Source organism: Chenopodium album, chromosome 4 (assembly GCF_948465745.1).
Source record: "Chenopodium album chromosome 4, dcCheAlbu1.1, whole genome shotgun sequence".
Taxonomy (NCBI): Eukaryota; Viridiplantae; Streptophyta; class Magnoliopsida; order Caryophyllales; family Amaranthaceae; genus Chenopodium; species Chenopodium album.
In genome coordinates, this window is record NC_137837.1 from 51374079 (window position 1) to 51391985 (window position 17907).

The 17907-nt window shown below is 34.2% G+C and overlaps 1 protein-coding gene across 1 annotated transcript; it reads right to left on the bottom strand.

The window, feature by feature from the left end:
* Positions 1-340: 340 nt before the first annotated feature.
* LOC145629132 (uncharacterized) lies at positions 341-16662 on the bottom strand. Its single transcript, XM_081681651.1, has 8 exons — positions 16295-16662; positions 14696-16096; positions 7260-7378; positions 4094-4726; positions 3092-3392; positions 1591-1756; positions 1232-1328; positions 341-766 (listed from the first exon to the last, which is right to left on the bottom strand). Exons 2-8 carry the CDS (start codon positions 15839-15841, stop codon positions 649-651), a joined length of 2580 nt encoding a protein of 859 aa, XP_081537777.1. The 5' UTR covers positions 15842-16096; positions 16295-16662; the 3' UTR covers positions 341-648.
* Positions 16663-17907: the final 1245 nt, after the last annotated feature.

Sequence of the window (17907 nt, forward strand, 5' to 3'; positions counted from 1 at the left end):
GATACACATTTATGATACATTTATTTTTGTATTTCATTTATGATATATTTATTTTTGTATTTCATTTTATTTTTTTTTTATCTGGGGAATTAACTAGTATCTCTCATTTATTTTTGTATTTCATTTTATTTTACTTGTGTATATTTATTGAATACATTTATGATATATTTATTTTTGTATTTCATTTTATTTGTTTATTGAGAATTGAGATACATATTATAGTACATCACATGTATATTGTTTTATATATATATATATATATATATATATATATATATATATATATATATATATATATATATTTTTATTTCCAATAATTATGTTTTGTATGGATCTTTTCTAATAAACGAATATGGGTGCTGAACTAGTTGGCAATTACACTTGACACCTGTAATATTGATCACGTTTTTATTGAGGAAATAATGCAGAATCAGATATATGCCATATAATAACTCAATTGTACGACGCATAATAAGCTGCACATATGATAAGGGGAACTAAGGCAACTAGACGGAAAAGCCTTGGAGAGCTCTATCCAATAGGTGACGCAAAAGAATGGCTATCAATAAAATATTCATCACTCATTCTCTTCACTTGGGCTTATCCCTTTCTTGTTTTCCTTTTCATTCCCTTACAAATGTTCATTATTTACAGTATCGAATAAGCTCGGATGACCTCAACAATGGGTGCCCTGCACAAAGGGCACTTGCCTCCACCACGAACCAACTCATTCGCACACTTCAAACAGGTGCACATGTGGCCACATCTGTGAAAAGGAAAATATATCAAAGAATAAACAACCACATGTATTCATTTCAAACTGTACTCAATTTATAGGAGTGTTGTACGATAAAAAGAGATAGAAAAGAGCCTGTATGAGGACTTGAGGTATAGAAAAATCAATTCATTCTTCTATAAGACAAAATATATACAAGACCCATGTTGACATGTAATGGGGAGAGAATATAAGAGTTCCCATGAGACGAGGTCACGAGGAGATATAAATAAGGGAATGTTTCAAGTTGAGTTATTTCAAAACAAAAAAGAATAAGGGAATGTTTCAAGTTGAATTATTTCAAAACAAAAAAAAATAAGGGAATGTTTCAAGTTGAATTATTTCAAAACAAAAAAAAAATAAGGGAATGTTTCAAGTGTAAGTTATTTCAAAACATTAAAAACACTAACACACACACCTAAATTTAGCAAAATATAGAGTAAAATTACAACATACCTGTACAACAGAGAATCAATATGGTTATCACAACAAACACAACATGTCCCCTTCCTCACATGTCCCCATCTGGAGCCGTCCTCTGAGGTCTCAGCACCTGAACCATAAATAAGTTAGCAGTAGACGTTTGTCATACACCCTAAGGTAATCAATTAATGTTGAGCACAGTTGGAGGGGAGGGGAAAGGAGGAGGGTGTAAAGCAGTTCCAGTCCCAGGTGTGCCAACAACAAAAATTCTTAAGAGATGCTATATTTCATTCATTAACCCTTCACTTCATATATTTTAGGGGTAATTTGGGAAGGGGATTTGTCAAACTTTTACCAGGAAGAAAACATAAGAGTGGGGTAATGAAAAGAACCTTGTCCACCAGTACATCGATTTAAAGCTGCAGAAACCTCTTGCCGAACAGAACGCTGCAACTCAACCTGCATGTCCATGCAGGCTTCTAGCATCCTCTGCATGTGGTTCATACCTTGCTGAAGCCTAGCAACATCTGCTCGAAGATCATTCATCATCTCCCACTCCTGTCAACGGGCAGCAATGAATGGATAATCAAATTAAACATCTATAGAAACAATTGTAAAGAACAGACCCAATATCATAAAATCATGATGGATTGTTTGAATATGAGCCCTTTACAAGTAAAAGCAAGAAAGGTGATGACAGAAAAGATTAGAAGATCAACAAAAGATCACAGTACTCATCTTCCCATCATACAGTAAGGCCCCGTTTGGCTTGATGTAAAATGTTTCATGGAAAATGATTTTCCCTTTTTTTGTTTTTTTGGTTTGGTTTGTAAAGGGGTGGAAAATAATTTTTCCAATGGTGGAAAATTGCATCCTTAATGATAGGAAACATCTTACTTTACAAAATAAAAGAAGCCACATTTACTTCCCACCTCATTTTTACTTACCTCTCATCCATCCTCACATTCCCACTCCTATTTTTGATTTTTCTTGAACTTTTCTTGTATGCAACCAAACAAATAAAAATTAAATTGCAATTCTGCTTTTCCTTGAAAATATGTTTTCCATGAAAACTAATTTTACATTGAAAATGTTTTACATCGAACCAAACGGGGCCTAAATGTGCATGCCAACATCAGACAGATATAACCGAAGTCATCAGTACTAGCCATCTTAAAGGCCATATCTCTCAACATCATTCACCTCTTATTCAAACTTGAAGACGGCCATACTACAAATGGAAATTTTGATGGTACAACTTTAGAAGGTTGGATCCTGCTTTCTGAAGAGATTCCAAACTCTAATGGATTCCTGTGATCCAATGTAGTTTTGCTTCACTCTTGAAGTGGGATATTTAACAAGTTCGTGTTATCTCTTTTTAGTTTGCATCATTGATTTTTAAAGTTCCAAGTTATTTTCGTTTGAATTGTTCATTTGTGAGTTATATTTGATACATGAGAAAAACTTGGATAGCAAATACAATTAAAAGGGTTATGCATTGGTAGTTCACAAGCTTATTGATCATAATTGGTGACCTTGATTGGTTGATGATGTTAAAGTTTATACGAAATATGTATACTAAACAGATATAAGGTTCACACATTTAACTGAAGCTAATTGTTTTCCTACTTAACTCAGGAGTGTTACAAAGTTTATAGAGTCGGAATATCTTCACTGAGGATTGATCTGAAATTATTTCAGTAGACAGTAATCTGAAACTTTCAAATCTATCCTAGTTACTTTGATCATTATTGAAGGACAAATTTGGAACTTAATAACTAAATAAAATCTGTATCACTAACCCTTTCTTACCTAATGAGTTCATATCACATGGCAAGACTATGAAGTTAACTAGAACATAAGATTGAATACTATAAATGCAAATAGGCTTACCAGCTCTGAACGATGCATGCTATGCCTAGACCAGTTAGCATGATGAATAGTCCGTTGCCAGAGGGGCTGTGGAGGTGGTACAGGTGGAGATGGATGAACAAGAGGCACTCGATTGTCTGTATCACTGGCATTTGATTCCTCTGGTTGAGACTCCAGATCACGCCGTGATGTAACAGAAGTGGGCAAATTTCTATGGAGATCCAAATCAATAGGAGCACGACCTTGCCTTTGCACATAAGATTGTATCAATTGGTCCAGACTTTCACGGAATCCACTATGAAGAAGAGTTGAAACACTCCTCCTGGAAGAAGAGGAACCAAATTTAAAGAGATCAATGCTATTACTACCTCAGTTTCTCAACGTTCTTGATTGTAACTAGTTACACGAAAATTAAGAAAAGCAAAAAGAGAGAAGTTTTGGGGTTGCAAGTGGCAAAAGTAGGTCCTGTGAGTGAGTACTGGAGGTAAAAGTGAAAATTAATTGCAAAAATGGAATGAAGTAAAAGTGTAAAGAAACAGGAATGGGTCCCTTATTTTTTATCTCTTAGTATTACTTTATATCTATCTAATCTCCTTAAAAATTGTGCATCCCTCCCACATTGCAGTTAAAAGAGAACAGAAGAAATATATGCTATGTACTCTATTTTAATTGCAATAAGATAACTTTCATGCTTACTAACGCATAACTCTGATCATATTATTATTAGAATTCTTTAAATAAAATATTATTAGAAGTTGATATTTTAAAACCATACATTGAGACTAATCGAAATATTTTAGAATAATGATTTTTTTTTAGGTTAGTAAGAAAATGTAATCAAAGTTTGTGCAAGTGCAAAAATCAAAATGGTGCAATCAACATTAAATTGTCAAAACATGTGTTATTACACATCTAAAAAACCATACATATATTTACATATTATATATTAATGTGTATGACACTTATAAAGGTTTCAAAACTAGTACTCGTATGCATAATAAATTCATACACCAGAATGCATACCTGCTAAGCAGTTCACGAAGCTCCATGCTGTAAACATTATCATCATCAGGAAGGTGAAATCTATTGACTTGTCTAGTTGAAATGCCACGTCGAATTCGTGGAGGATTAGAAAACCCTCGAGACGAAGTCCCTAAAGTTGCTCTAAAACCATTGTCAGGCCAAATTTGTTGACCAGTTAAATTATTCTCTTCTTCACTATCATTCCCCTCACCAGTCGGCCGCCAAGCATTTCCTGCAGTTTCCTGCCAATTAACATTCATATTTGACTGCGAGTTATCACTCCATTGATTAAGAACCGCAGAATTTGACTGCAGCAAGCTCCTCTGCTCATCTCCTGTGACCTGTTCCTGCCAATCCCCCCTATGAATAGCACTTTCTTCCCCAGCCAAGAGATCAGCAGAAGCTTCATCAGGCAAAATTATGGTATTATTTGTGAACTCACTAACTCCATCACCATGAACCCTAGATTGCAGTTGGTGCGAATTCAAACCATGAACCTCAATTGGAATGTCAAGTCGTTCCTGATCAATTGGAAAATCACTACCTGGATCGCCAAATGAGGCCCCAGAGTTGCTCATTGTTTGACCATGTACAATAGTTTCTAGGCTGGACTCTCTAGAGCGAAAACCTTCTCTGGAAAATGGCATAGTGTAAGACTCATTCATAAAATTTCGAGCACAAATATTAAATTATTTAAGATCCAGGTAACAGGCACCTTCATTCACCCAACTTTTGAATTGAATTAACAATTTTAAAATCTAAACTGCATGACTAGCTACACACATCATTCAAAAAGATATACACAGGAAATCCATTGGGAGTCTTGAACCAAATAGATTTAAAAAACTATCATTCGGGGGAAAAGAAAAAGAGAAACAAAGAGTCAATAAGTAATAAGGTATATCTACTACTGCAGCCATATACTTATGATTACACAGGATTTTATAGATGTAAACAACACATTCAAAAGCGGGTGTAGCTTGCATTATACAAAACAAGGGCCTGGATAAAATCAATCCCTCATTAAAAGACAACAGTTCAAAATTAATGATAAACATGCAGAGCATGCATGCTAAACAAAAGAATCAATCAAAACTCCTCAAAGGGAGGAAAACTAATTCCTCCGTGATAATCAACCAAGGTTTGGCTCTTTTGCAGGTTTGCCCCTTTATATTGATTCACCAACCTCCCATCCAGAATTCAACATTTCTCTCTCACTTACTCATAGCCTCCTATTCTCTCTAATCATCTAGACTCCCCCTCTCAACTTACTTCTCCATCTCATCACTCAATTGCAAAGGTTGGGGGTTTTTGCAGCTCCAAATGATTGCCTGACTAAAGCTTAAATAATAGGCCATATTCAGTTCAGGTTTTGTTTAACCTGAACTTTTTTTTCAATTAATGGGGTTTAGCTTAACAGAATATTTTTCCTGATTCAACATGAATAAAATAGGTTTTGGTTATTTTTTTAAATGTAGTAATAGGACCACTGGAATTATGAATACGTAAAACTACACCGAACTTGATTTCAGTAATTTGTTATTCAATGACTTTGATGGTTTTATTTATTTACTAATGTTCACTAACATTAGTTTTTACTCAACCAATTGCACACTTCCATTTTTCTAAAATATGGGTGATGTAATCCCAATAGATTCCAATATACAACTAGGATTTCCTTACTCCCCAAAGCTATTGTTTTCTCATTTGCTCATTTGGAAAGGTATACCACGTGCATGGTATACCCATGTGTATAACAGACATCATGTTAAATTCCTTATTTCTTTTGGTGAAGAGATTAACTTTAGGTCTAGATATAAGATATGTATTGAAGGCTATTAGTCTTCAGACATTCCTTGAATCCAATACCGATAACACTCATTTAGATTCAACACATGCAAGAATAATCAAATCACACACTTATTTCTCAAAATGTGAGATACAATGAAATCAATAACTTTGATGAGGTATAAACAATTTCACGATTAGTATATTTACACATAAGGGAAACAACTCACTCATATAGAATGCTCTACCCTGCTATTTGTGAAAATAAAGGCAACATAGAGATGGTGGTCACAAGCTTGTTAATGGCTAATTGCATAAGTTAGACCACTAAACATATGCTGGTTTTCATCTTTGATTCTCTCTATTTCTCATTTCTAATCATGGTATCCTCGATTTCATATGATACATTTACATGATGTTGGGTCTAACAACATACAAATATTCATACAAAGTTAACGCTAACATTGCAACATGGGGAGGCATGAACGCTAAGCCCAATTCAACCTTACGTTATTTATATATAACAATAGAATTAATAAAAAGTTAATCTTAAATTAATATCGAGAGGATCTACCAAGAATCTATATAACTATATTTTTTTCCTAACGCATAAATCACTATACGTGATTAACGAGGAGTGTGTAAAACTGTAAATAGTGTCAAAAGAGCAAACATTACAAAATTACAGCGATGTTAGAGGTATATTCATTTGATACACACAAAAGTGAGATCATCAAATCCAGTATACAGCTTCAAACAAAAAAAACCTGTACACAGTAAAAGTCACAGTAAAATTTATTTGCAACAACCCAGTTCCCTACCACCAGTAGCTCACAATTTAAAATATAAACAAAAAGATTATGGCAAAAGCCAGTCTAAAGTAATTATTGCACATGAATATATATAAATTAATATAATTGTACAGTCATACACATTATAACTAATGATATTCCATAAATAATAGCTTGCATCAGCATGAATAATGACCACGAGAAAAATCACTATATTAGGAACTAACAAAAATTCAATAAGTCCCTCCATCCCATTTAGAAGTGCTCGTTCTCATATTTCACGGGTTTTAAATGGGGTTTAAATGCAAATGAATGAGGTATAAAAAGCATGTACAATTTCTTGTTTTTTAGTAGAGACAATAATGAAAAGCATGTGTAAAGTACATATGGGTTTAAGGGCATATAGGAAAGTCTAGTATGTTAAAAGGTATAAAGTGGGGGTATATACAGGCGCTTAATTTTGGGACACCCAATTAGGAAAAACAGGCAGTTAAATATGGGACAGAGGGAGTATAAGATAATGCATAGCTTCCTAGAATAACGTCTTACTAACCAACACAATGTAAACAATAAAAAAATTAGCACACCTCAAATCAGAAACAGTGTTTCGTTGTCTCAACTGAAGTAATTCACTTGCAGCAACTGAAGGTGGCCTTTCATCCTCAGTAATTCTTTCAGTCCTCAAAAATCTACCTCTGAGCAATGACTGGAATAACAAATCACAAATGACGTTAATAATTTTCTTAAAAAAAAAAAATATCCTTGAGAAGCGAAGTTGCAGTGTTTGATCAATCAAGATAAAAAGTTGCCATACTTGGAGAATTATCAAACTTCAAAAAAAATGTGGTGCACAAAACAAATTGCGAAACACAGAATGGTATCTCTACCTCAACCATTCAAAAATTTCGCAAAAATGCCTGCCAAACATTGGATAAACATCTTCACAGCATTATAAAATCGTTTATAACCCTAAAATGTCGCTACTATACAAGTAAACTATTATAAAATCGTTTATAAATACAAGATGGTAACAGGCATTGACTGCAAGATCCCTCTTGAAAAAGAACCATGTCAAGGAATCACGGGTAATAACAATCACTGACAAAACAAAAAGTGGGTAGAACAAAAGGAATGTGTGTGTGTGTGTCTTTGGAGGGGGGGACATAATATTTATCCCTTCTTGATTTTTTAGATTGGCCACACTCCATTTCTTAGTTCCATTCATGTTATAGCATCTTCCATGCTCCCTGCAACTCTTTCCTTTGTCATAACATCTTCTAACTTTACTCCATCCCTACAATTTGCATCATGCCCCATCACCAGCTATATTGGATGCAGAGATGGAGAGAGAGCACAATCTAAAGAGTCATCTCTCTTCAATCACTGAAAGCCTTAATGTATCATACTTCTTCAGCAACATTTCAGATTTCAGATCTAGATTTAAAATACAAAACGTGAATCTTACAAAGTTAAATATTTCAAAATGTTTATTATTTTTTCAGATGATCGAGGCAGTGCTAGACACACAACTGTTTTTTCCCAGCATTTTTTCAATTTTACTAAAGTGTGCCACACTTCAACGTAGCATAACAAGGTGTATAAAGGCCAACTAAGTTGCAGGGAAATCCCCGTTGTCTTGCAAGACATAACTACTTATTAAGGCGAAAATCTAATCGAAAGGGGAGGAGATCAAGATTACAGAACTTCAGGTGAACCAATTATTTGAAATGGAAAAAGAGAAAGGGAATGCTAAGTAAACTATATATATATTTAGAGCAATTCCTTGTCCCTTTCCATGTTACTCGTTACATAACTACATAGCCTCTAGATTTGTCATTTCCCTACCCATCTATCACAACAATACAAGATTGTTGAAAGTACATTCTGAATTTCCAAACACTATATACATTTAGAATTAGGATGAAATGGAACGGGGCCATACCCATAATATAAGAAGGGTGAGAAGGATTGTTGAACCTTAGGTTCAAAAACCAACACATAAGTATAAATGATAGTAACTGAGGGACCATCTTTTTGTTACACCTCTATTTCATTTTTCATTCAATCAATTAACATCCCCCCGCCCCAGCCTGAACAATTATTATTCAGAGATAACATTAACTGAATGAGCACAATAAACAAGACAAGAAATATTTTGGCTCCTCATCAGCTTGCCATTTATTTAAATTTCATTACAAAACTTCTACAATAAACGCTTAGCAAGTCTTTTAGAGCAATCAGCCACATCAAGAGTTAAGACACAGCCTAGAGTCCCTGGACTCCCATGATGGGCAGCAATGGGGAATCTACAACACTGCACAAATGTTGAAATTATGCAACTCGGTAAAGGGAAGGCCTACTATCAAAAGAAATAGAACCCCTCTAACACAAAAAAATAAATAAATAAATAAATAAAAATAAAGAGCTCATTTATGGTGCCACAAACTTCGTATTAGGATATCTAATGAAATCGGTCTCCTAGAAGTGTAGGTGAAAACAGATGAACTTTACAGTATTTACAAACCCGTGGACTGGTATGGCTACGTCAACATGCCAGGAGACCCACACAGGCGTTTGTGGAATTAACATATAAACATAAGCCATGAGGCAGATCTTATAATCAGTTTAACTCTCCAGATTCAACAATGCTAATGATACATCTCATACAAGGAACCATGCTATATTATGCTAATATATATTTTTATACACTTGTTGATGTGGTAGCATCATCCTCCATACAAGAGCTGCTACATAGTGTATCATTAAGTAAATAAGATCACTAAGGCACTGTTTGGTTCAACTTATTTGAGCTTATATCAACTACTAAATTTCAATGTAATAATAAAATTTATAAGAGAGTTTGTCAAAATTTAATTTCACTTATCTTGTCGAATCTTAACTACTACCTCCCCATCAAATTATCTGCAACGATGACATTAAGTGTGAGTAGAAAATGTCTAATCGTTGCATATAATTTGAAACAGAGGTAGTAATTTTTTTCTGAAAAAATTTACAATTAAGTTCAATCATTCATTTCCAAACATGCATTGTCCAAGGTGGTAGTCTTAGATATCTTTGAGTAACATTCATATCAGTGTTAAAGAAGAAAACATGCATAAGGGGTAGGTAGTCTACACCTAATCATAATATTCAGATTCTCCTTGAAATAAAAACGAATCTACACCAACTATGTTTCTGGACAAGAGGTATGTACCAGACGATGCCCGAACACACAACAATATACTTCCTTCATTCTTTTTAAATCGCAATGTTTGAGATTTTGCACTATTCACACGAGCTACTTTAACCCCTTTTATGAATTTTACGTTAGGAAAAACAAGGTCAGGTAAGATCTTGTTAAATTCTTATAGTTTTTACTAATGTATAGTAAAATATATTAATGATATAAAATGTACATTGGCAAGCATGAAAACTCCAACATCACAATTAAAAACGAATGGAGGAAGTATAAACTAAGGATCATGTTAATGTGGATATGAAGAAGTTTGAGAAAACTAAGTTGATCTTTTTAAATATTGGCATTGGTTTATCTTGTTGGTTAAAATAACATTAGCATTATTATAAGGAAGGATCATTAATGTATTTTATGAGCGGTAGGATATAATAGAAGTCATGTTAGGGTTTTATTACTATTAGGGTTTATGTATAAGAAATTGTATTGCATTATAATTAATTTTCGTGCAGATTACAAATTTTGAGTTTATTCCTTTATGGTCTGTTTGGTATCAAGGATTTCATTTGAAATTCTGATTTGGGCCAAATGAGTTGTTTGGGTAATACAAAAATTTGAAATTCTGATTTGGGCCAAATTCAAGCCATGAAATAATTATATCCAAATCAATGAATTGCAAATTCTATCTCATAAGATGTCGTTTCAAATTCTCACAGGTAAAAAAAATTACCCCAATTTCTCTCTCCTAGGTCTTTTTAGGTTTCTCCAATTTTTTTTCTCTCTCCTCCATTGAAGCAACTTCTTAGCTCTCTCTCCTCCGTCGATGTACTCTGTATTACTGAAGATTCTATCCTCCATTAAAGTAGCTTGTTTGCGTTCTCCTCGATCGAAAAGTTACTAAGGGTTTTCTTTTTTAAAAAAAAAAAAAAAAAAAAAAAAAAATAATAATAATTTTCTGACCACCGACCACCATTGATATGTTAATTTGAATCACAATTTGGGTTGATTGATGTCATAATCTAAATAATGACCGTAGATTTTGGTTGATTGATGCCGATTTCTCATCTAATTGGGTCAACAATTTGGGGATTTGGATGAACATGAGGAGGAATGAGATTTGGATGAACAAGTTGGGGGATTTGAATGTCAGGGAGAGTAGAGCAAGGAAGAGAGAATTTTGATAAATTTGAAATTCTAAGTTTTTTCCAAGCAGAGAATTTGGAATTGAATGTCATTAATACAAATTCCAAATTTGAAATTCTAGATTTCAAATGAAATGATTGAATCCAAACACAACCTTATGGAATTTACCCGGCATTACATAACCATTAATCTTATTTTCAAGAGTGATTAAGATTATTGTTATCAGTTACTTTTATTTTAGGGTCAAAATTCATATCATTCATTCCATGCTGATGCTATGCAATATAAGGTAACTTTTGGAAGATTTATCAACATCAATACATCATGATATGTATCAATATATTTAATTTTCCTTCCAAGAGTAGATACATGTAACCAAATAAATGAAAATTTCAATACTTGTCATAATTCAATTTATTTTAGGGGCATTAGAGCATAAAAAATGGTTAGTTGATTTCAAAATAAGATCTTTTTATATTGTTTATGAATGTTTAATTGTTAGTTTTTCCAAGAAAGGATCTTAAGCTTCCAACATAATTTGTGCATACACATTTTCAAAGAATCATTATTATTAAGATATGAAGTGTTTGAGCTATTTATCTGATTTATTTCAAGAATTAGTGTTGCCTTCCTACTTTCATTTAAGAGAGTTATGGATGATTATAAATCTATAAACTACCCCTAAATGCATGTGATGCGTATGGTTGGTTGTTTGAAATACAAAGTTCGTAAATCTAATTTTTAAGCATACTAAGGCTTTATTGTCTTCACTTTATTCATATAATATATACTTCAATAAAAATAAGAAATTTGGCAAAAACGAATTAACTTCAGCAAAAAAAAAAAAAAAAAATGTTCACATCAATAAAAATAAGTTATAACATGGCAATATTGTTGATTAAACTTATTTAAATTTGTAAGATTATATCCATATTCTTTAGGAAAAATTGTCAAAAATAATACAAACTTTCACCCATCCGCTAAAAACAAGTCGAACTTTCGAATTTTCCAACATAATATAAACTTTAAGGAGCATCCGCTTTAAACAGGTCATAACCTGTTGCAAACTTGATTAATAGGTATATGAGGCACGTGTCTTTGTTTAATTCGTTGGACAATGTAATTTGATTTTTTTAAAAATTTATTTAATATTTTTAATTTTTAAAAGATATAATTTTTTTTTTAGGGTTCAATCAAATTATTGTTATTGTTATTGTTATTGTAATTATTATTATCACCCCTTTCTCTCGGCGCTCTACTCTCTACTGCGCACCGGCAACCCCTTGCCGGCGCCCCATTACTTCAGGACGACGACCCGACACCTGCATATATCCCTACCTCCTCCCTCTCCCTTCCCGACTCCAAGTTTCTCTCTCCACACTCATTCTCTCTTAACAATCAACAACGTCATTGCTCTTCTTCCGAGACAAGTGCTCACTCGCCGATTCCAAACGCGAAACCATTCCACCACCACAACCACACCTACTATCCCAACCAATGTAATCTTCTCTCTCCTCGACCTCCGCTCCACCGCCTACGAAATCTTCTTTGCAGCTTGCCGCACTTCCTCCAACTTCCTACGGTTGGGGATTTCAGGGACGGGAGCAGGACAGTTTCGTGGTTTTTTCGTGGGGAAGGAGGCGATTTTGTTGCTGGTGGTTCGGGGGAGGGGAGGACAACGATGGGGTAGGAATAGGTGGCGTCCGTGGCGAGGGCCGTCGCGGCAGGGTGGCTAGGTTGGCGCCGCCGGGTGTAGGGGGAAAGGGGTTGCTGTTGGTGAGGGAGGAGGGTCTGCTAGTGGTGAGGGGTGAGGTTTTTTTAATTAATTTTTTTTCAATGGTTTGTAAAATTATTTTATTGTTAATTAATTAAGGTTAATGTTTTTTTTTTAATAAACTAAAGTAATTAAAGTTTTAATTACCAGTTAATTAAAATCTTAAAATGAATTTTTCAAATTAAAAAAAAGGGGTTAACCGGCTATATAGGTTGTAGGTAAAATATCTCATTTAAAGCGAATACCCCACAAAGTTTGTATTATTTAGAAAAAATCGATAGTTCAACTTGTTTTTAGCGGAAGGGTGAAAGTTTGTATTATTTTTGACAATTTTTCCTATTCTTTAAGAGCAATCTTGACATTTTAACTAAATCTCTATTCACTTTTTGTCTCAAAAAAAAAGCTCTATTCACTTTAGTTAAAATAATTTCACTTCAGTAAAAATAATTTCACTTCAGTTCAATAAAAATAATTTCAGTTCAGTAAAAATCAGTAAACTCAAAGATAAAATATAATAGGAAATCAGTACAAATAATTTCAATTCAGTAAAATTAATTTCAGTGCAGTAAAAATAATTTCAATTCAGCAAAAATAAGGTGAAGTGAACGGGGGCCTAATTGGGAGTTCCATTATAGAATAGAGAAAATCCTTAGGAGTTGTGACTATTCATTGTAAAAGTCATTACGTGTGTTTAATTGTGACCTAAACCATGAAATTATATTGATATTGGCAGTGAAAACAAATGAGAGATTATTGAGTTAAAACTTAATTCAAGATTAGGTACATTGGTTAGGTGAGTGAAACTAAATCCATGTGAAGCTTTTGAATTTAAGATAGATACCTTTGTTGAAGATTGTGAAAAGCTAAATTAAAAAACATCAAGTCTTGTTTATATCATAATACTATCAAAATTTGAATAGAAGCGTGCTTATTGATGTACAATATTGAATTCATAACATTTTTACATACTTCATTTACAAGTACTCAGAAACATCTTCAACCTTGGAATTTTCCTCACTATAAACCAAGTTATACCCAAGTACCGAACAGCCTCGATGTTGAATTTGTTACTTTATCGACAAAAATTAAAAATATGCTCATTAGTGAGACTCTCTTGCCATGTTATAATCCCCAATTTTTATGACTTTCTTAACTTAAAAGCCTTTAGCATGGAACAAAACATTGCAATTTCTCAATTGTACTTTTGACACACTATTACTATTCACCATAGTTCTTCATATAATTGCTAATCCTTTTAGCTATTGTTTGATTACTCACATATAGTATATTTCTTAGAAAAAGATTTGCACAGCCTATTCTATGAAAAATCTCATATATCCAGTTATAAAGACTAAGTCACATTTCTTTAGTAGAGCTAGGCCTGCAGAACATATAAACATTTCAACTCAAATTAAGTCTAAATTCAATTTATTACAGCAACCAAATCTCTATTCTAACTCTCTCTTCAGCATTCCAAGTAAGATGAAGATAAATAAATCTCAGTTCTCCTTGTCAACAGCCTTCCTCTCCTACAACTGAGGAAAAATTAGTACTTAGTCACTATTCAATTTGAATTTTAGCATGTTTGAGAAATTTACATCCAACACAATATCTGTAAAACCTACAAGCATCAGTCTCCAACTCTCCATAATTCACTGCACTACATTTTTCTAAAATCACTTCCTGGTTTATAGAAGCTGCCATGTCCAGCACGAAATGAAAAATCATTATGTGTAACAGCATGATCTTGAATAATATTAGTTCAATTTTGGTTGATCTGATAATTAGTATTTTGACCCTATATCCTCATCACATATTATAAACGTGGGCACAGCACTCTACTTATAAACAATTAGGATTTCATTTCATATACATTACAGAAAGCAGAACAGCTCGATGACTGACTGACTGACCTGAATGCGATTACGATGAGCAAAATCTGTAACAGCCCGCTGATCTAATAAACCCTGAAGCTCTCTCTGTCTCTCACGTTCTATTCTCATAAGCAGGTCTATTAAAGCTTGCCTTCCACGTAATCTCAACAAATCTCTCCGAATGTGCTCTGTCTGACCTTCTTCCTGGCGAACAAGGCCACCATGAACCTGATTGACTTCGGCTCCTAATCCAACAAGTTGAGCTTCCATACGTCCTCCCCGTGTTCTTTGCTGACTTGATGTATGCACCCACTCTCTCACAAGCCTCACCCGTTCACGTTCAGTCTCACCAAGCCATTCTCCTCTAGGATTATTAATCCTCCCTGTGGCATCCGAAGAGCGTTCACTTATCCCACTCTCCATCCATCCACGAACAATCTGTCTCACCCTTTCCCTCTCCACTTCACCAAGATCAGGAGATTGCTCTCTGCTAGAATGATTAGTATTCCCTTGTGCGTTGCGGATCTCCATCTGATCATGAGACCAAGCCTCAAAATCATGCTCACTCTCACTTGCATCCTCCACACTACCCTGATTCTCATCTGCTCTACTTTCCGACATTGTTATGGTTGAGACATCAGTATTGCTATCCATGCTCCTTTGATGCCTCAGTCTCTCCCTAACCCTCTCTCTAGCACGATTCAACTCATGATCATCCTCCAATTCTCGCCACATTTGCAAGATAGCAGAAGCCCGAGTACTTGGCCTTTCCACCACTCCCGACCTGCGTGAATTTGGAGACTGAGATTCCCTCAAAAAAGAATAATCAAGCATGGAAACAGGATGCAAGCCTGCAAGAGCCATCAACTCCGACTCCCGGTTCCGCCTCTCAATAGTGGTAATCATCTCTTGTGCTTGCCTAGCAGCCCACCTTCTTGAGTGCCGTCTCCTAGCAGCAGAAGACTCTGCTAGATCATCCCCTTCAAGATCAGACCTCCGCCTTCTACGCACAAGCTGATCACTCTCCTCATCCTCATCCTCAGTATTTCGGGCTGAGCTACAGGTGGCGTATGACATACAATCATCCAAATGCCCACGCATAAGCTCCTCTAGTCCACGCTCAAAATTTGCCCGAGCATCAGTCGCACTCTCAGCCTTTTGCTGCAATGGCCGGACATCCGTCATCTTCAACAAACCACACACACACTACACCCAAACTGCCTTAATACACAACCTCAAAACCCCAACCTTCTACAGCCTCGATTCCAGTATACAACAAAACAACCCCTCTTCACACCAACAATTCAGGCTAAAAAACCCATATAATCACAATAATCATAACAACAAAAAACGCCAATTCTTAAATAAAAATCAATAGTATTTACAAAAGCAACAGCAGCACTCTAAACATACTTTGATTCATCGTTCAAAACATATAACCTGATCAAATTGAAACCAGAAAAAAAAAAAATGTCAAGCCCCAGCTCAAAAATTAAGCAACCCAGAATCAAATCTCTGGTTATGAATCAACCCATTAACCAAATTTATTCCAACAATCATCAATTTGAATTTATTTTTTTTTTTTTTAAAAACGCTACTTTATACAAAATTAGGGCACTCGACAATGAAGAAGCGTACCTCGGAAGCCGTCTTCTTCTCAATATCAATTCGTATGTATAGTATTGAACAAACCCAAATCCCAACATATCAGCTTTTTAAAGTTCGAAGAATTGAACAAAAAATCTATAATGGATATCAGAGAGAGAAAAAAAATATATATCAAAGAAGTGGTGTTATAAAAATTCAATTTAATTATTATTGTAAATAAATAGTTAGAATTATATGATAGAATTTGTGTTTGATTAATTCTTTTGGGTTTTTTGTTTTTTTTTTTTTTGGTGTGTAAAATGATGAGGTTTGGTTTTCGTGAAGGAGACCGGCGATCTCTCAAAAACCAAAAAAGAAGACAGGAGACCAGTGGGAAGCGGGGGTGCAAAGAGAGGAGCGTCGATCTACGGAGTACCAAATAATCTAACACGTCATGGAATTTTTTTTAAAACAAAACTTATTTATTCATTACTATAAAAATAAGTAAATACAAACTTTACAAAAAAAATCGGGTGTACAATAATTATTGTACATCCACTATAAAGATAGACTAGATTGATCAAAAGTTACCCCTAAAATAAATAAAAGTTACCCTAATATGCATAAAAGTAATTCAATACAAATAAAAATTATTAGTAAAGAATCACATTTTAAATGACTAAAAATCAATCATTTGTGATTAAATGTAATTAAATTACCATTATAAAACTTTTCTTATTGTCTATTTATATAAAAATTGTATTATGTTAAAAGTTACCCATAAAAGGCAAAAAGTTACCCTAAAATTAGGTAAAAGTTACCCTTATACTGCTCGATGTATAGTAAAATTAGTGTAAACAAGGTGTATACAAAAATTTTTGATAAATAAATAATGTTTATTGAACATTGCCAATTGTGGTTTTCCATGTATGTAATTTGCTACATTAGTTCCGTGAGATGTACGGTTTTAGTAATTAAACTTGTATTCCCTTTTTTTTTCTAAGTTAAACTTGTATTCTTATTCTTATATGTTCGTAATATAAATAATTTAAGAAAAACTGAACAAGTACGGAGTAATGATTTCTCATAATTGATAAATTGAGCAAAAAAAAATGATGTTAAGTGTTTTTTTTTTTTTTTTTTTTTTTTTTTTTTGCTGCAAATGAGGGGCAAAGCCCCGGAAAGAAAAAATACAAACTAAGCAGGAATTAAACGTGGCAAGGCCACACCAACAATATCATCGTGAATAATACGTCCTAACTCGATAGGAGGGAATTGAATCAACTCAATATTGTTGTTCTGGGTGACCCCTTGATTTGCTAGCCAGTCCGCGGCTCTATTTGCTTCTCGATAAATATGAATAACTTCCACTTGCCAGTTGGTATCTTCGATCAATTGCTTACAGTGTCTTATGATGTTATAGCCTTGACCTCTAGTAACCTCTTCATTCCTTAGAGCTGCAGCAACTAATTGGCTATCAACCTGTATTTGGAGCTTCGCAGCACACATTCTCTTTGCCAGTTCAATGCCATATTCCACAGCCTTCAGATCAATTCAGCCATGAATGTATCACAATGACCAACTTTCAAAGCAAAAGCATGGAGAATCCTTCCAGTATAATCACGGATTAATCCACCACTTCCAGCTGGACCTGGAGCTCCCTT